The sequence below is a fragment of the Solanum lycopersicum genome, chromosome 5 (genome assembly GCF_036512215.1).
Source record: "Solanum lycopersicum chromosome 5, SLM_r2.1".
Classification (NCBI taxonomy): Eukaryota; Viridiplantae; Streptophyta; class Magnoliopsida; order Solanales; family Solanaceae; genus Solanum; species Solanum lycopersicum.
The window spans coordinates 67099621-67119277 of record NC_090804.1 but is presented as its reverse complement, the minus strand read 5'-3'; the positions used below and the strand labels follow the sequence as shown (position 1 = coordinate 67119277).

The window sequence follows — 19657 nt, the reverse complement described above, 5'->3', positions numbered from 1 at the left end:
GAATGATACACTTCTAAACATAGAAAAAGATTTCTATTGTTACACTTTTCATTTTATCATAATAAATAACACAAATAATAAAGTTGTGAGCAAAATCACTATTCATCTTATAGTACTGATCGAAGTTATGTAAATATTAATAATGAACAGATAAATTACGAAGAAATTTACGTATAATATAATTTATGTATTAATGACATATGATTTAGTTATTCACGTATTAGTTGTTTCACCTCATATCATACATAAAGTCTTCATAACTTATACATTTATTAGTCCAAATTTATAACTATAAATCAAACATCTTACTGATATTACAAATAAATAACTTATCTCATAACTAGTTCCAGTCTTACCGAACATGATATTGCATTCATAACTCATATCCAAAATAATTATCAAATGAAGATCCTAACAATAGTAAATCATATATATATATATATATATATATAAAAGAGAACTCTAGGCCCGCCTACATGGCGCAACTACAAGCCAACATTTCCTTTTAAAATTTAGTTATTTCCAAAACTAATCTTCCTGTTTATGAAAAGATGTGACTTTTACGAAAAAAATTGTAACTTTTATGAAGAGTTGTGACTTTTATATAGAGTTGCGATTTTAACGAGAAGTTGTGATTTTAATGAAGAGTTGCAACTTTAATGAAGAGTTGCCACTTTTATGAAAACTTACGACTTTATGAAAGGTTGTGACCTTTCCGAAGGGCTGCAACTTTTCCAAATAGTTGTAACATTTCCGATAAGACACAATAAATATTTGTTCACACTATCATTTGTTATCTATAAATAGAGGAATTTCCTCTCATTTTAAAACATAAAAATTCATTCTTTTTTCACAAATAAATATTTGTATACTTTGCACATGTTGAGTGACTGATTAACACTACTGTTTATGTTACAGATCTTGATATGTATTTTTTCGGTCATTAACTTGTGCTTAAATTATTAAAAATAAATGATAAGATGTAATAATTTTCATTGTCCTTTACATTATTAATGTTTGTTACTATATAATCTTGTATGTAAGATGATGTTTCAGTTTTAATGATTGATTGATTTTAAGTATTATTTATATATTCCATGATGATAAAATTCAGTATGATACCATATAAACTTTACCCTTATTTTTTAAAAAATACTTATAAAATAATTTTATTTTTATTTATATATTGAAGTTTAAATTTATTTTTTGATTAATACAATAACCTATACTATTGTTGAAAATCCCCAAATTCATTCAAGATTAGCATAACCAACTCACCTCAGCCCTGTTTTGTCCTTCTTCCATCCTCCCCAGTGTTGACTGATTTCTTCATTGTTTCCTCGGTGTGACCCCTATAGCCCCCCACCCCACCCACCCACCCTTCCTTCTCCCTTTTGGGGTCGCGCCAATTTTGCTTTTCTGTATCTGGGTATCCAGAATTTCAACCGGAGAACGTTAAAGGGAAGAGCTTTTTCGGTTTTTGTTGGATCAATGGCGACAGAGATGGCACAACCTGATGCTGAAGGGATCGATGGAGTTCGTATGACATGGAATGCTTGGCCTAGGACGAAAGTTGAAGCTAGCAAGTGCGTTATCCCAATTGCTTCATCGATCCATCTGATCCGTCCTCATACTGATCTTCCTACACTTCCTTATGTACCTCTCCGATGTAAAACATGTACCGCTGTTCTCAACCCTTTTGCTCGTGTTGATTTCCAAGCCTTAATCTGGATCTGCCCTTTTTGTTTCCAGCGTAACCATTTCCCTCAACATTATTCCGGTATATCTGAAACTAATGTACCTGGAGAGCTTTACCCTCAATTCACTACGATTCAATATACGCTTCCTTCTCAAACCCCACAGAGTTTTAATCCTAACCCACAAAACCCTTTACCGGAATCTTCTGTTTCACCGATTTATTTGTTTGTTTTGGATACTTGTATGTTGGAAGAGGAGTTGGAGTTTGCCAAATCGGCCTTGAAAAGGGCGATTGATATGTTGCCGGATAATGCTATGGTGGGGTTTATATCATATGGGACGCAGGTTCAGGTGCATGAGTTGGGGTTTGCAGATATGTCTAAGGTGTATGTTTTTCGGGGATCGAAGGAGTTGTCAAAAGATCAAGTTTTGGATCAATTGGGGCTTGGTACTGCGGGTGGAAGACGGACCGGTGGTGCCCCCGGGATGCAGAAGGGTGGTGGACCAACTGGGGTTCCTAATCTTGGTGTTGCTAGATTTTTATTGCCTGCTTCGGAGTGTGAATATACCTTGAATTCTGTCGGTTTCAGTTGATAATAATTATCTTTTTAATTGATGTAGCAATCTAGCTTAGTGATTTTTGTGTTGACTTGTATTTCGTTCATATTTTTGTAGTTGTTAGATGAATTGAGCACGGATCAATGGCCAGTCCCACAGGGGAATAGAGCATTACGTTGCACTGGTGTTGCTTTGAGTGTAGCAGCTGGATTGCTTGGAGCTTGTGTGGCTGGTACTGGTGCTCGGATCATGGCCTTAGTGGGCGGTCCATGCACAGAGGGACCTGGGACGGTGAGCCTTACTATCTGTTTTCACTGTTTTCTTTAGCTCGTCACATCACACTCTCAAAATTACCTGTCTCCCCAACCCAAGGATGAAAAGGTTCTGTTTGTTTGAGGTGATGCTTACGATAAGGTTGAGTTTTTCATGGTTGCAGACTTCTAATTATGGTTTGAATGTCTATTTATGGTGTGTCTGGTACTACAACGAGTGTTAGCTACTTCGAATTTGTGGGGAATAATTTCTGGAAGAACAATAATTTTCATCAAAATGGAGAACTGGACTTCTCTTGCTTTCCTTCACAAATATCTTAACTTCTACTCCTTACTTGCTTCAATTAACACTTAGCATTATTATCAACCTTAAATGCTCAAAAGATCACTAGCAATTACTTTGCACGATTAATGTACCCATATTTATGCCTTAACAAATACTAAAAAGATGCTCCGAAATGTTTTTTCTCTTATGGTGAAACTTGGAAAACATTTTTAATAAATTCTTTTTCCTCCTTACCAAAACCACTCATAATTTTCATCAAGGTGAATACACTAGGCAAACTCTTCTGTTTCTCCATTGCATATGAATGCCATGATACCCTTGGAGATTCTCGGGAAGTATTGAAAACTCTCGGAATTCACTTCCCTTAATGAACCTTGTTGCTTATTTTGTCTTATCATTAATATAGTCACTCGCACACCCACGTCTGTGGCCTAGTGGTCAATGAAGTGGATTGACAACCATGAAGTCTCAGGTTCAATTCATACCCGAGTAAAAAGAACAGTAGGTGGTTTCTTCCCTTCTAGCCAAACCTTGGTAGATAGAGTTGGTACTTGTGCTGATGGGTACTTGTGCTGATGGGAGGTAGCAACTACCCCGTGGAATTAGTCGAGGTGCGTCCAAGCTGGCTCAAACATCAAGTTGCTCACTGCTCTTTTTACCTTCTTCCAAGGCTCATGAAATTTTGAGGCTAAAAACCATATTATCGAAACATATTTGAGTCAGGAATACAGTTACCCGCATCTTCACGAGACTGACACTTAATTAGATCCTTAATGATGAAAAACCAATTGTTTCCTTTTTTTTTGTCTCTACCAACATTAATTGCCTGTGTAAATCAAATCCTTACTACTGATGTATCTAAATGGCTTTTCCTTTTCTTTGACTAATCTCCTTGTTTTTTTGCAGATTGTGTCGAAAGATCTATCTGAACCAGTTCGTTCTCATAAGGATCTTCACAAGGATGCAGCACCTTTTTTCAAGAAGGCTGTCCATTTCTATGAGGAACTCGCAAAACAGCTTGTTAGTCAAGGTCACGTCTTGGATGTGTTTGCTTCAGCACTTGATCAGGTTTGTCTGTGTAGTTCTTTGGCATGGTGACATGTGTGTTTTGTGTCATTGAATCATTTAAATGAACCTGATAGTGTTTCACTAGTTACTAATCATCCATTTGATCCTGGCATCCTTTTTACAATTATGCTGGATTCTTAAAAGCTACGACTTGCGTGTATTTTTATTAGCTGATTGAGCAAATGTTACAAAATATAAGCATCATATGCTTGGTGTGTGATATTTAGACTCTTAGTGTGTTCAGTTCCATCATGTGTACTTTTAATTAACTGCATATCGATGTGTTATTCATGTCAAGTTAGATGTTAATTTAGACTGATTAATGCTGCCGGTGAATTTGCAGCAGTTGATGTCATGGTTGGTTTTGTACTAATAATTTTGTGTTTCAGGTTGGGGTTGCTGAGATGAAAGTTTCTATTGAAAAAACAGGAGGATTAGTTGTTCTAGCTGAAAGCTTTGGTCATTCTGTTTTCAAAGATTCTTTCAAGCAAATCTTTGAAGATGGTGAACAGTCTCTTGGGCTGTCCTTCAAGTAAGCTTCTCGAGATATTATTCTGCTCTGTCTCATTTGCAAAGGACACTAATTTGCAATGTTTTCAGTTTGTTGTTTTGAATGTGGAACCAATTTTAACTTTATGTCCAGGACTTTTTCTAGCAAGACGAACTAAAGTTAAAAGTATCTATGATATAAGATATACTTGTCTGGAGGTTGTTTTTATTTTCTGGTGTCCAAGCTGTATACCAGTGAGGGGTATTTATGTTGATAACTGTAGAGAATGGGTTAAAGTACTCAACATATTTGTAATTGCGAATAAAAAGGATGAGCCTTGTTATAGAGGCTGTGCATATCTAGTACAGTAGAATTCAATGAAAAAATTGAAAGAATTGACAAGATGGTACCTGATTATCAAACTAAAGTTATATGTCCAACTTTCTTATGAGTAAAATTGGTGGTCTTGATAGAAATTCATCATAATCAAATTCAGTTCACACATCATTTCTTAGTCTTAAAAAGTAGAATCAGTTCTGTAATAAATGCAGTTCATATCTATTGACGATTTTAGTGGAAAAATTGAAAAAATAACGTGTTGGTACTTGGTACCTAATTATAAAGTTAAAGCTTGATGTTAGCTGAATGAAAGCTTTATGACCAGCTCTCTTAATTATAAAAAGGCTGTTTGCCTGAAACATGGAAGTCATTATAGGAATGGATCGCTAGCTACAATCAGGAATAAGAAGAAGATATCACTGAAACTGGGAGGAGGGAGGCTCAATAGATATGGATTGACACTACAATTTAGATAGGTTGTGTGTGTTACTCATTTTCCATTATACTGGTAACTAGATTGCTCATCCTTTGGCTGGATTGCGTAATATCTCAAAAGACAGGACTTGATGTAGACTTAGCTAAAAGTTGAGTACAGATGAAGCAAGGATCCGTATAGTCAATACCAACTAGTTGAGAGTTATTGTTGCACTTATAGTGGGTCCTGGCAGAGACAACTGTGAGATTTGGAGAACTTTAAGATTGTAGAGAATTCTCGAATTCAAAGACAAATTACATGCTAGTGTTAGAATGAAATATGCCCCAATAGAGCAGAAGATAATCATATATCCCAATTATTTTTTGATTGATAGTAGTCGATTGATTTATTGAATTTTTGAAAATTGCACTCTCTATTTGGTTATCTTTTAGTTTCAAGAAGGGCAGCGTGAGAACAACCAGTTGAAGTCCTCACACTCTAGTTGATCGATTTAGTTAGGTTAGCTCTTATGGGACTGGGCATAGTGGTTAGACCTTAGAGAGAGTTTTGGTACGCGTTTTGTGGTGTTTTCAATGTATACTTGACTTTTCTTCTACTTAAATTCATAAAAGTTCTCATTCTCCACAATGATAAAGTAAAAAACCCTGAAATACTTTCTCTCTCCACATTTATCCTCAACATAAAAATGATATACCTTGGTAAGTTGGGTACTTTTGTTAGGGAAGTGATTCTCATGAATTGTAGTTTTACAGAACAATGTATTTGAATTCATATTAGTTGTAGTTTGTGCAGCATAAATATTGCCTGCATAATGATGTGAAGTAGGATTCTGACTCTCTACTGCTACAGTGCATTTTATTTTTAATTAAATGATTTTGATACATTAAATTATTTCAGTGGTACATTAGAGATCAACTGCTCCAAGGATATTAAAATTCAAGGGATAATTGGACCATGCACATCTTTAGATAAGGTTGGTTCACTTAACTTTTACATATTATCAGTAGCGAGTATTTTTACCTAAAGCTGCACAGTTAAGTTCTATTCCGGGAACTTGTTCCCCTGCAAAAGAAAAGTTAACTCTTTCAGTTACAGTTTTGACAGTTGACATTGATCATTTGGTGCAATGCAGAAAGGACCTGCTGTTTCCAGCACGGTCACCGGTGAGGGGAATACTACAGCTTGGAAGCTGTGTGGTCTCGACAAAAACACTTGCTTAACTGTTTTCTTTGATGTTTCATCTAGCGAAAAATCAGACCCTTCAGGCAATGTAAATCCACAATTGTACATACAGTTTCTCACGAGGTACTTGGGACCCTAGAAACATTCACCTCTATTTCTTTCTTATCCTTTAGTGTTCTTTTTAATAAATATTTTAAGCTGAAATTTTGTTAATGGATTGTTACACTGTTTTCCTTCTTGAACAACTCTAGATAGAGGAAAAAAGGAGTTACTATACATCTAAAATTTGCCAGCTTTGATGTAAATGCAGTTACCAGAGCCCTGATGGCCAAACAAAACTACGAGTCACCACCGTTACTAGAAGATGGGTTGATGCTGCTGTTAGTAATGAGGTATGGCACTAAAAGTTTCATTCCAAATTCAAATGTATCTTTCCGCAAGCATAGAGTAATGTTACTTGTCTTTCAATTTTATTGCTGATTTCTGGTAATCTTCTGAGTTGTGCTTTTTGAGGAAGTTTTTTCCTAAAGGACAAAAGAAGAATTTGGTTATCCTTTCATCAAAAAAGAATTTGGTTATCCTTAATCCCTCGGGCCCCACAAATAAGGAAACATAGAAAGAAAACTTAAGAGATAGAGAGAGACCACATTATTCAGCCTATTTCAATATGATGCTGTGAAAGTATCTTTTTATATCTGTTGAAGTCCTCTGCAAAGGGTACCTCGTCGAACGAGAATGTCTGGTTTGGATTTGCTCTTGTTTCAAGTAGTTGAGGAATTTTATCCTCATCTTTTTGAAAGAAGTTTGTTGAGAAATTTTGTCTCATTGTTTGAACTTTTTGGAGAGCATACGAGTGTTTGTTGATCCTGAGACTGCAAGAAATCTGTTTTTTTCCAGGAATTGGTGCAAGGATTTGATCAAGAGACTGCTGCAGTTGTAGTGGCTAGATTAGCTTCTTACAAAATGGAGATGGAGGTAACTTTTCTAGGCTATTATTTAATTCTGCTTAAATTTTTACAGTACTCAGGGGGTAAGCTTGTCATGCTTGGTAAATAGTGAAGTAACAAGGTCAGTTGAGTATACTTGAAGTAGGGAAGAATTAGTCCTTAAAACATGAATTATGGTGAATATTACATTCACTTATCATCTTGTGCTTGAACTTTATAATTTCCCACTTCTCATTTTTTGATTTATTGATAAATCCCGGCTAACTGATTTCAGGAAGATTTTGATGCCACAAGGTGGCTAGATCGTAATCTCATTCGTCTGTGCTCCAAGTTTGGTGATTATCGGAAGGATGAACCCAGCTCATTCACTCTGAATCCCTCTTTTTCATTGTTCCCTCAGTTCATGTTTCATTTACGGCGATCCCAGTTCTTACAAGTAATATTGCTCAGCATGTTCTTTCTTATCTCAGTGTCAATGACATACCAAATTTATGTCATGGATGTACATGTTCTCATTTCTCACTTAAGTATGTGTGTCACAGGTGTTCAATAATAGTCCAGATGAGACAGCATATTTCCGCATGTTGCTCAATCGGGAGGGCATAAGCAATGCTGCTGTCATGATTCAGCCAACACTAACAGCATTTTCATTCAATTCACTGCCTTTCCCTGCTTTGTTGGATGTGGCATCCATTGCAGCTGATCGCATTCTCTTGTTGGATGCTTATTTTAGTGTAGTTATTTTCCATGGAATGACAATAGCTCAATGGAGAAACATGGGATACCAGGAACAGCCTGAGCACCAGGTATGTCTCACATTTTTCTCTCATCTAGTGATGTTTTTTTAAATTCTTTGTGGTAGCTTCATGATGAAAGAGGAAGACTCGGAAATCCTCAAGCATGCAGAATTTGTGCTGTACTAGCATGCTGTATTTTCATAATCTGTTTGTAAAACAAAAATATGTATTCTTTTTCCCTCTCTCTTTTCAGGCATTTGCACAACTCTTGCAAGTTCCCCATGATGAGGCCCAAGCAATCATCCGTGAGAGATTTCCTGTTCCAAGACTGGTAGTGTGTGATCAGCATGGTTCCCAGGTAAAGGATTATTTCTATTTAAATATTGTTGCCTTGGTGAGCGTTCACATGCCTATTGGAAGTAGAGGATCGATTGTAAGTTTGTCATTAAGGAATAACATCATTTCACTCATGCTGGACAGGCAAGGTTCCTTTTGGCAAAGTTGAATCCATCTGCCACGTACAATAATGCAAATGAAATGGCAGCTGGATCAGACGTGATCTTTACAGATGATGTGAGCCTTCAAGTTTTCTTTGAGCATCTTCAGCGGCTAGCTGTGCAATCTTCTTGACCCAAGAAGAAACAATTATGTGAAAATCTCATTGAGTTTGCCTCATCTATCCTGCCAGCCTCTTGTCGGAAGTTCATAATTTTCTTCCCATCATCCGTAAGATGAGAGGTCAATCCCAGATATTATATGGAAAACTAAGACTACATATGACATTCTTTCAGGTATGTGGAGGTACTTTTGCTTCCTAAGAAAATAAACGGTAACTCGACTCATTGTTCTCTATGGTTATAATATTAGAAGGGGGGGTATGTTTTAAGTCAAATGGCGTGTGTTTGCTCCCTCGGGCTGTTGAACGAGAAGATAGTTTATGTCGGCGACTTCCTTTTTTTTGTTAGTTATTACCAGGCAAAGAGTTTGTGTCATCTGTTGCGTTGAATTCATAGTTGTAGTTTATTGGATTATGGCTTGTAGAATAGGAAGTTTTTGAAACCATTTGCTTTATTTTGGATTTCTTTCATAATTTAAGGTATATCTCATATACACATCTGTGGACCAACAGTTTTGCTTTCTCTGTGTCATTTTGAAGCTTGTGATTGTTGATTGATGATTAGAGATTAAACAGGTTTAACATGGTTGATTTGCACATATCGATTGTTATTACTAAGATTAAGATAAATGAAAAAAATATTCTTTTTAACTTTTTCTTTTTTCTCTCTTCTAAAATTTAAATTATAATGATGTGCTTAATTGACATGGATTATAATTTATCTAAATGAAATTTATTACTTAACATAAGTATTATGTATATACAAAGAATAACAATGACAAATTTGTGAAGAAGATAGGACGTACGTAGATTATACTCTTATGATTAGAACCAATTGTTTCGCAATTAACCTTCGATAATTGTTTTTTTAATTTAGCTTGAGGCTGACCATGTGAACGAGCTAGTCGATGAAAACTTACCTTTATATAAAGAAAAGAGAAAAATGACAAATATATCTCTGCAAATGGTATGTGGATACAGATATAGGTGTCCCATCGTTAAAAAACTAGATCATACGTATCCTTTTGTACTATCAGATATGCATGTGTCATAATTTTATCCATCAATCCGATATCAGATCGATGAAATCAATATTTCATAATTATGACGGAGGCTATGTGCATATATTTATCGTTTTTCCCTCGTATAAATCCATTAGTGCCGTGTTTGTTTTCTCAAAAATTAGTTAAACTCTACTCCTAATAATGAAGCATCATCATTTCATTATCATCTCTCTTACCATCCAAGGCCACATAAATCCCACTCTCCAACTCGCTAAAAACCTCTCACGCGCCGGTGTTCGCTGCACCTTCGTCACCACCGTTAATGGCTTCAGCAAATTGAACAACCTTCCGTCCATCGACGGTTTGTTCTACGCCTCTATCTCCGATGGAAACGACGACGGCACAGCTAAAATGGACTTCAGTGATTACATGAAACAGTTAAAGCGCGTGGGATCGGAAAATCTCAAAAAACTTATCGATAGATATGCCGGCGACGGTCACCCAGTTACTTGCTTAGTCTACACATTTATCTGGCCGTGGGTTGCAGAGGTGGCGCGTGAGATTAACTTGCCGTCTGCTTTTCTAGTTATTCAATCTGCTACTGCTTTTGCGATTTATCACCATTTATTTAGCATCAATAACAATGGAGTTTACAGCTCTACCAATGAAATTAACCTCTCGTTCCCAATCAAATTACCGGAATTGCCTCTGCTTTTTCGCGATGATATTCCGTCCTTTCTACTGCAGAATGATCCTTACTCTTCTTTCATGATCCCTGTAATGAGAGAACACATACAAAACCTCGAACACGATACTAATCCTCGTGTTCTCATCAACACTTTCAACAAATTAGAAGAGAAATCATTGAAAATTATCGATAAAATTGGGATCTACTCCATTGGACCTTTGATTCCTTCGGCTTTTCTCGATGGAATTGAACTCGAAGATAAGTCATTCGGATGCGATTTGTTTGAGAAATCTGAAACTTATTGCCAGTGGCTGGATTCGAAACTCGAAGGTTCGGTTGTTTACGTAGCATTTGGAAGCATAGCAACGGTGAAAGAGGAGCAAAAGGAAGAGGTTTTGCAGGGTTTATTGGAAAGTGAAATGCCATTTTTATGGGTAATTAGATCAAGCAAAGAAGATGATAAGAAGAAGAATGATGAAATTTATGGATTGAATGGAAAAGGGATGATTGTTCCTTGGTGTTCACAAATGGAGGTAATGTTTGAACTCTTCCTATCTCTTTGAATTCATACCGTAATAGTTTGATCTGATACGAAGTTTAAAAATAAATCCAAAATTTAGTTTTTCGAAATATGTATTATGTCGTTCGAAAGAATGAGAAGTTAAGGGGGAGTACTAGAGCAACAGTAAAGTTATTTCCATGTGATTTATAGGTTACATGTTCGAGCTGTAGAAGCGATCCTTAACGTATGAGAAGTTAGGGGGAGTACTGGGGCAACAGTAAAGTTATTTCCATGTGATTTATAGGTTACATGTTCGAGCTGTAAAAGCGATCCTTAACGAATGAGAAGTTAGGGGGAGTACTGGAGCAACAGTAAAGTTATTTCCATGTGATTTATAGGTTACATGTTCGAGCTGTAGAACCGATCCTTAACGAATGATAAGTTAGGGGGAGTACTGGAGCAACAGTAAAGTTATTTCCATTTGATTTATAGGTTACATGTTCGAGCTGTTGAAGCGATCCTTAACGTATTAATACTTTGTGCATCGAGTTGTCCATTCGAGGATGAGAAGTTCAAGTCAAATCGATTTGATGTTTAATATAGTGTACCATTTGTTTAGAACGGACTAATAAGAAACTCGTATAATTCTCATAGGTACTTTTTCATAAGTCAATTGGGTGTTTCGTGAGTCACTGTGGATGGAATTCGACTTTAGAAAGCACGATAGCTGGCGTTCCACTAATTGGAGTCCCACAGTTAGCCGATCAATTTACGAACATCAAGATGGTGGAGGAGGTTTGGGGAACAGGAGTGAGAGCAAGAGTAGAAGAAGAAGGAGGAATTGTGAAAAGAGAAGAGTTAAAGAGGTGTTTGGGAGTTTTAATGGGAGATGGAGAGAAAGGAAATGAAATCAGAAGGAATGTGAAGAAATATAGAGATTTGGCCATGGAAGCTGTGAAAGTGGGAGGATCTTCACATAATAATTTGAACAAGTTTTTAGAGAGTTTGTGAGGTAAATTCTACCTCAGACTCGATTCGTGGAATTACACAGTATATGTTATTGTTAGGAATCCAAAAAGACGGAGACAATGAAGAATTGACCAAAATCCACAAACGCCAATAAAGATTTGGAGTTTCTTTGGCTTGTAAGGCATTTCTAGTTCTTGGACTGAATTGATTTCTGAATTTTGGTGCATAAAGGGTAATTTGTTGAAATTATTCAGCTATTTTAGTTGATGTAATTTTGTAAGTTATTTTAATGTTAAAAGTAAGATTGAAAAATATATGAATAAATATCAAATTTCAGTTTAAGTTTGTTCAAAATAGTACTATTATCCTAGTAAAAGCTACTATATGTATAAATAACTACTGAAAATATGCATAAAAACTCTACATAATACCAATAACATATCCCGTTAAAAATAAAAAACTAACTTTTTATCTTAATTCGGAAATTATGATTTCTTGTCTAATCATCTACTCTTTTTTTTAAACACATCTACCTCTTCTAACTTTCGCTACTATTAACCTCTCACTCCTCTTCACGTGCACTCCATATAACTTTATTTTTAATTATATCTCTTTTACTATATCCACAATCAATTTGAATATCGTTATCTCCGCTCCATTTATCTTCTAAACATGAAATCTCTTAAATGACCAACATTACCATAAACAATGTTGGTCTAATTACTTCTGTGCAAAAATTTACCTTTTAAGTCTTGATAACACATTGTTATCACATAATAACCCAATAACCCAAATGAACATTTTGATTGGATGGTTGTTATTTATTTTACTTTATTATTTTGATGAATAGATTATACTGTTTTTCGTACTACATAATGTCATACATCTATGATTTGAAATAAAATATGGTGTATAACTAATGGAAAAGGGATATTAAATGATAAAATATAATTATTAAATAATAAGTAAAGTCAAAATTTGAAAAAAAATCTTACGGTAACGACGCGGTTACACTATATAATATGTTGGTGTGATATTTTAATATTAATAAAAATATATGTTGTTGTGGAGCTTTGGAGTCTTCAACTTATTCGAAGTTGCTTGAGTTGTACGATGTTGGATTGTTGTGTTCTAAAGCGGACAAGTTAAGAGTATTACTGTTGGATCGATGCAGATTACGCCACAGTGAACTTGAATCTCTTTAAAGAGAGCGAGATATTTGTACCTCAACCTAAAAATTTCTTTATTCATTTTCTTTCAATTGTAATATTTTATATTTGCGAGTCATTACACCAACATAATACGAATAATAATCAATAGTATATATTATTTTCTCCTCTCACCAACTTATATTCCCTATAACTCTACCTCAAAAGTGTATGAAAGTTAAAAAAAAGTAATGTTAAGTACTCATTTATACATTCTTAATTAAACTTTTCGAGTAAGTGTGCTCCTAAATATAGAATAAATTTTGTTAGAGGATGTTTTACCTTTTCTCTCTTAATATGAAAATTTTTAAATGCTAATTTAAATTTAATCAAAGTCTGATTTAAATATGAATTAGAAATCAAAAAGAAGTTGAAAAAGTAGGTAGTGGTGGTTGTTAATAAAGCATTGAATTTTTAAATCAACCAACTTTCTTGAAAAATAATACTAAAATAATTTCGTTATTTTTCTTGTGGCGTGAGAAGACTTCAATTTAAATACTTTTTATAATATTTTTCAAAAGGATGGTGGTAAAATACGGTTGGTGTATGAGATATTAACGTTTAAACAATACATATTAATGTCTTACCTTAATTAAAATTAAAAAAATAATTATAAAAAGTTGTTGTTGGTTCATCACCTACTAAATGGGAAATCCAAAAAATGGAATAAGAAAAAGAAATTAGTATCTATTTTATGCATTATATATATTCTGTGAATATCATGCCAGATTAATTAAATTTGTTTGCACTTTTAAAAACGAATTAAGTGGAAGAAAAAATGAAAAAAATTGTAGCAATTAATTTCTGATAATTATTTTTAGTATTTGTTGACAATTAATATAAAATGGAGAGAACAGTGGAAATATCTCTCTCTCATGGTTTTAAAGATTTAAAAAGTCGTTTGGTTGGTTGTATAAAAATAGTTTTGTGTATGATGTCTCAGTAATATTGGTATTAGTTATATTTGTATTATTTATGATGAGATTATTTCATATACATCATTTAATTTGATATATCAAAAATAATATCTATCACATAATTCCTAAAGGAAAACACTCTAATATGCCATCAAAATTTGAGAAAATATTCATCTATGTCATCTGTTAAGAAAAATGACTCATCTGTACTGTTTTTGTTTGAAAAAACATTGATTCGTGTTATTATTTTATTCAACTGAATATTTTTTTTTATTTTGCAATATCACTTTTTACAAGTGGTAATTATGATTCAACCACGTTATTAATGAAATAATCTTTTAAAAGGGAAACAAATCTCAAACATTCCATCAAACTTTGAAAAAATACGTTCATTTAAGCTATTTGTTTAAGAATTTAGCTTATTTATGCTATCTCAATTAACAAATAATGAAATAAATAAATGTTTTTTCAAACGAAAATGATATAATGTTTTTTCAAACGAAAATGATATAAATAAATTATGTCTTTTTTTAGTAGATCTATAGACAGGGTGTCGGTGGTGCTGAAGTCACAAAAAGTAGAAAAATGTACTTTCAAAATGTTGATAATTGGATTTAAATGCACAAACGTGGGCAAGTTACTCCCATTTCATTAAAAAAAAATAATCAATGGACTAAATTTTATTTTATTTTAAGAAAAAGTTTAGTATGTATTTAATATATTAAAAGTTTGATTAATTTACGTTATTTTTTTTAAAAATATTTTATTCATAGAATTATTTGTTAATTGAAATGATATTTTTTTAGTTAACGATGTAGTTGAATTACATAGGAGCAGGAATTTTACTCTGTGTGCATCCAAAAGATAGTGACTGCGAATTTCTCTTATCATAAAAAAATGATGTGACTGAATCATAATTGACACGTGTAAAAATAATTTTGTAAAACTAAAAATATTTTAAAAATTTAAAATATATACTTGAAAATTTTCAATGTACCAAAAGAAAACACTTTAATTAGCATGTTTAGTCAAGTTACTTTTTAAATTGATTAATAATTTACTCTTCAAAAGTAAATAAATTCAAAAAAAATTAACCATTAACTAAATCTATTTTTCCTTATTGTCATGATATAATTTCCAACATAATTAATTTTTGTACAATATCTTTTATTACCAAAAAAAAAATAAAAAATCCAATATAAGTAATAGTGAATCCCTCCATTGACAAAAATTATTCAACTACCTAACACTACTCACATTCCTTGTTGTCCTTTTATTCACCAACCTCAACATCAATTTCACCAACAAATGCAACAAAAAAAAATCATAAAAAGAAAAGAAGAAGAGTAGATAATTGTACAAATATAAAACTTTATATTTGAATAAATACAAGATATTCATATTAAATGTAATAACTCTTTAATACGAAAATTCAGATTTAATCAAAATCGATTCCAAATAAATTAATAAGCATATATCATGTATAAAATTTGACGTAAACATGAATATACTCATATTAGAAGCGTCTTTCCAAAAACAAACGTTTCAATACGTAAATTCAAATTTAGCCAGATTCAAGATAATCTAAATACAAAATACTAATATTAGAAGTGTCGTTCCAAAAACGAACGTTCCACTACGTCAATTCAAATTTAGTCAGATCCGAAGCAACATATTCATATTAGTAGTGTCGTTTCAAAAACGAATCTTTTAATACGTAAATTTAAATTTAGTCAAACCCGAGACACGGATAGGAAAGGTAGGAGGTGAGTGAGGGGCATTATTGGCCATTAGTTCATCCTCTCAACTCTTTATATATTCCCCTTTCACTTCCACTTCTCTTTGTCCTCAGCCCTTTAACTCTCTCTACATTTCTCATTTTCTTCTCAATTTTCTCTCAATTTTTCTTCAATGGATCCAGTTACAGTTTGGGGTAATGAGCCCCTTTCAACTGTCGATCCTGAGATCCATGATCTCATTGAGAAGGAAAAACGCCGTCAATGTCGCGGCATTGAGCTGATTGCTTCAGAAAATTTCACTTCTTTTGCTGTAATTGAAGCACTTGGCAGTGCTTTAACCAACAAATACTCAGAGGGGATACCCGGAAACCGTTACTACGGTGGTAATGAATATATTGATCAAATTGAGAATCTGACAAGAAGTCGAGCTCTTGAAGCTTTTCATCTTGATCCAACCAAGTGGGGTGTTAATGTTCAGCCTTATTCTGGTAGCCCTGCTAATTTTGCTGCTTATACTGCTGTTTTGAACCCACATGATAGGATTATGGGATTGGATTTGCCTTCTGGTGGTCATTTGACACATGGGTATTATACATCTGGTGGGAAGAAGATCTCTGCGACTTCGATTTACTTTGAGAGTTTGCCTTATAAGGTGAATTCGACAAATGGGTATATTGATTACGATAGGTTGGAAGAGAAGGCTTTGGATTTTAGGCCAAAATTGATTATCTGTGGAGGAAGTGCTTACCCAAGAGATTGGGATTACAAGAGGTTCAGAGAGGTTGCTGACAAATGTGGGGCTCTTTTGCTTTGTGATATGGCTCACATTAGTGGTCTTGTTGCTGCTCAGGTGAGAAAAATTCTTCTCCGTACTTGCGATTTTCCATTTTTTTTTGGATCTGCATGAGGATTTTGAATCTCTTTGATTTGTAGATCTGCATTTGATTTAGAGCTTGTGTGTATTGTCTTAATGTATTATAGATCTGAATGCTTTGCGCTGTGATCCATGTGTTCTGTTTAATAAATTACCCATTGGGATAATTGCATGTGAAATTTTTAAAGATCATTTCTTCAACAAGTGGATCTGAGAGTTCAAATCTCAGTTGTCTGATACCTTTTGCTGGTGGGATCCATGTTTTGGTTTTTGATTAATTATATTCTTTGAGGTAGTTTCACGTGAAGGTTTTAAAGATCTTCTCTTTAATAAGTAGGATCTGAGTGAGGAAAAGATTATGATGTGGGAACTAGAATTAGTTGGGTTGGTGCTTGTTGTTCTCTTTACATGAGCATTGTGAGGCTTAATGTGGATCAATGAGGCAATGATTTAGACTCGATATAATAATTCTTATACCACTTGAATTCGATGTGAATAGTATGCAACAAGAACAACAACAAACACAGTAAAAACCACAGGTGGGGTTAGGGGAGGGTAGTGTGTACTAGGATCTTATCCTACTCTGATAGACACCTTGGTTCAAGAAGAGCTGAAAAAGAAGCAGTTATAACAGCCGGTCGCAACAAAAAGATGATAAGATAAATGAAACGAAAGAAACAATGATAATAGCACTAAAGATCTAAGAACAAGCAAAATACGTAAATCGGATGTGAATCATTGGCATCCATTTTAATTGATGCAATCTGAGATCACTCTCTATGTCAGGTATGTGTTTCCTAATTGGTGCAACTTCACTAGGTTTTCTTGTTTGCTTCAAGCCTCTGCTTTCATTTACGGAAATATAGATATATGTTCTCTTTTATTAGTGTATTACTTGTGGATCTAAGAAATTTGAACAAAAATTTGGATCCTTTGTCTTTAAGTCGAGGAAATGTGTCACCATTAACCTGCCGTCAAATTTTTTTCTTGTCATTTCATTTTCAGTAAATGCTGCAATCTTGATCTTATACTATGTTATGACTAATCAGATCAAAGTGGAATGAGGTCAGATTTCTCAAATTATGCTTCAACTTGTAGTTATACAAGTTGTATGTGATATAGGAGGGAAAAGTGCATGTGCATGTGCTTGTCCCTATCCATCTTTTCGAGAATTCAATTCTATCAAGATGTCCTTGTCATTTGGATATTATAACTCTGTCGGTGAATTGATACTAGTCTTGGTGACTATGTGAACACTTGTTTATGTTATTTTCAATTGACTCCTGAAAATGATGTGTTGTATTCTAATGGGCTGAATTTAATTATTTCTGGACACAGGAAGCAGCGAATCCCTTTGAATATTGTGACTTGGTTACTACCACCACACACAAGAGTTTGAGGGGTCCAAGAGCTGGTATGATTTTCTACCGCAAGGGCCCTAAGCCACCAAAGAAGGGCCAGCCTGAAGATGCAGTTTATGACTTTGAAGACAAGATTAACTTTGCTGTTTTCCCCTCTCTCCAGGGTGGTCCTCACAACCACCAAATCGGCGCTCTTGCTGTTGCCCTGAAACAGGCTGCGACTCCTGGATTCAAGGCTTATGCTAAGCAAGTGAAGGCCAATGCAGTTGCTCTCGGTGACTACCTGATGAGCAAAGGATACAAACTTGTAACTGGTGGGACTGAGAACCACCTTGTCCTTTGGGATCTTAGACCTCTTGGTTTGACTGGTAGAAGTCCCTTCTATTCTCGATTATTTGGATAAGTCTTCTAAGTGTGTAATAGTGATTGATACAAACTTACGGTTTTGTCTTTTTGCAGGTAACAAGGTTGAGAAGCTTTGTGACCTTTGCAACATCACTGTTAACAAGAACGCTGTTTTCGGAGACAGCAGTGCTTTGGCCCCAGGAGGTGTTCGTATTGGTAAGAGCTGAGAAGCTTTGGACATTCTTTTATGCACTATTTCCTTGAACTTCTTTTAGATCTGATTAGTTAAACGACATGCAAAGAGACAAAATGAACTCCCACCTTAAATTTACTTTGGCGATATTGTGTTTCTACTAGTGCAATCTTTTGTGCCAATTTTACATTTGAGTCATGCACCCACCCATACACCGTGAAAAGGTGTTCTTCAGCTATCATTATTTCCATGAATTAACTAACTGAAGTCCCTATTCGGTAGGTACTCCTGCCATGACATCAAGGGGATTGGTTGAGAAGGACTTTGAGCAGATCGCGGAGTTCCTCCACAGGGCTGTTACAATCACCTTGAACATCCAGAAGGAGTTCGGAAAGCTTTTGAAGGACTTCAACAAGGGTCTCGTTAACAACAAGGAAATTGAAGAACTTAAGGTTGATGTCGAGAAATTCTCAGCCTCTTTTGACATGCCTGGGTTCAAGATGTCCGAGATGAAGTACCAGGACTAAACTTGCAGTATGCATCACAACTGCTCTACATTTCCCGGTTTGTTTCTTTTGTTTGGATGGAAGGAATTTTTTTTCTTCTCGACGAGTTTAATTCAGTTTAGACCAAAAAATGATGGTTGTACTTAATTCTGCACTTGGTATTGTAGATCATTGGATCTTGTCTTGCAAGGAAGTACTTAAGTAGCCTTTCTGGCTTCTAAAATTACCAAATATTTGTAATGTCCAAAAGAAATAGTACCAAGAGAATATGTTGTTTCATTTCTTATGTATGATTGTTCACTTCTACACATTAGAAAAAAAGAAATGGTATTTTCTTGTCCATAATTACTTCTTCAGAATCATTCAGCACTTTTAAGCAATAAAAAGGTGACAACCTTTAATAAAGACAATACAAAAAAAAATAAAAATTGCCCGGCAAAAGGTACAAGTTTTATTGGACTAATATATCTATCTAATATTTTATGACTAGAAAACTCGTCAGACGTTTATAAAAGATAATGGTGTTCATTAAATATATTGTAAAATTTTGGTTTCACGTGCGTGTTGATATTTGTAGAAGTACTGTTTAATTATTACTCTCCTTTTTAAAAGGAATGATCTATTTTTCTTTTTAGTGTATTTTAAAAAACATAACCCCATTCCTTTTTTCACCACACTTTAATGTCTACCATTGTTAAAAATTAATATACGTTAATGTTCAC

The 19657-nt window shown here is 34.4% G+C and overlaps 3 protein-coding genes across 3 annotated transcripts; all 3 read left to right on the top strand.

Moving 5' to 3' along the window:
* The first annotated feature begins 1225 nt into the window (after nt 1-1225).
* LOC101255494 (protein transport protein SEC23 E) lies at nt 1226-9139 on the top strand. The gene is made up of 12 exons (XM_004239799.5): nt 1226-2277; nt 2374-2547; nt 3721-3882; nt 4272-4414; nt 6045-6120; nt 6280-6452; nt 6640-6721; nt 7227-7304; nt 7551-7712; nt 7819-8082; nt 8267-8371; nt 8494-9139. The coding sequence occupies exons 1-12, from the start codon at nt 1492-1494 to the stop codon at nt 8641-8643; spliced, it is 2355 nt and encodes a 784-aa protein (XP_004239847.1). The 5' UTR covers nt 1226-1491; the 3' UTR covers nt 8644-9139.
* A 444-nt stretch (nt 9140-9583) lies between these two features.
* Nucleotides 9584-12134, top strand: LOC101255792 (phloretin 4'-O-glucosyltransferase). The gene is made up of 2 exons (XM_004239800.5): nt 9584-10854; nt 11478-12134. Exons 1-2 carry the CDS (start codon nt 9835-9837, stop codon nt 11832-11834), a joined length of 1377 nt encoding a protein of 458 aa, XP_004239848.1. The 5' UTR covers nt 9584-9834; the 3' UTR covers nt 11835-12134.
* A 3516-nt stretch (nt 12135-15650) lies between these two features.
* On the top strand, nt 15651-19221 carry LOC101256090 (serine hydroxymethyltransferase 4). The gene is made up of 4 exons (XM_004239801.5): nt 15651-16506; nt 17869-18259; nt 18351-18452; nt 18712-19221. The coding sequence occupies exons 1-4, from the start codon at nt 15829-15831 to the stop codon at nt 18954-18956; spliced, it is 1416 nt and encodes a 471-aa protein (XP_004239849.1). The 5' UTR covers nt 15651-15828; the 3' UTR covers nt 18957-19221.
* Nucleotides 19222-19657: the final 436 nt, after the last annotated feature.

Excerpts from the sequence above, each read along its gene's own strand:
- LOC101255494 (XM_004239799.5), top strand. The coding sequence starts at position 1,492 with ATGGCGACAGAGATGGCACAACCTGATGCTGAAGGGATCGATGGAGTT. Across the intron at positions 7,713-7,818 it reads GGCGATCCCAGTTCTTACAA|GTGTTCAATAATAGTCCAGA; the intron begins GTAATATTGCTC and ends TGTGTGTCACAG. Across the intron at positions 8,083-8,266 it reads AGGAACAGCCTGAGCACCAG|GCATTTGCACAACTCTTGCA; the intron begins GTATGTCTCACA and ends CTCTCTTTTCAG.
- LOC101255792 (XM_004239800.5), top strand. The coding sequence starts at position 9,835 with ATGAAGCATCATCATTTCATTATCATCTCTCTTACCATCCAAGGCCAC. Across the intron at positions 10,855-11,477 it reads CTTGGTGTTCACAAATGGAG|GTACTTTTTCATAAGTCAAT; the intron begins GTAATGTTTGAA and ends TAATTCTCATAG.
- LOC101256090 (XM_004239801.5), top strand. The coding sequence starts at position 15,829 with ATGGATCCAGTTACAGTTTGGGGTAATGAGCCCCTTTCAACTGTCGAT. Across the intron at positions 16,507-17,868 it reads GTGGTCTTGTTGCTGCTCAG|GAAGCAGCGAATCCCTTTGA; the intron begins GTGAGAAAAATT and ends TTCTGGACACAG. Across the intron at positions 18,453-18,711 it reads CCCAGGAGGTGTTCGTATTG|GTACTCCTGCCATGACATCA; the intron begins GTAAGAGCTGAG and ends CCTATTCGGTAG.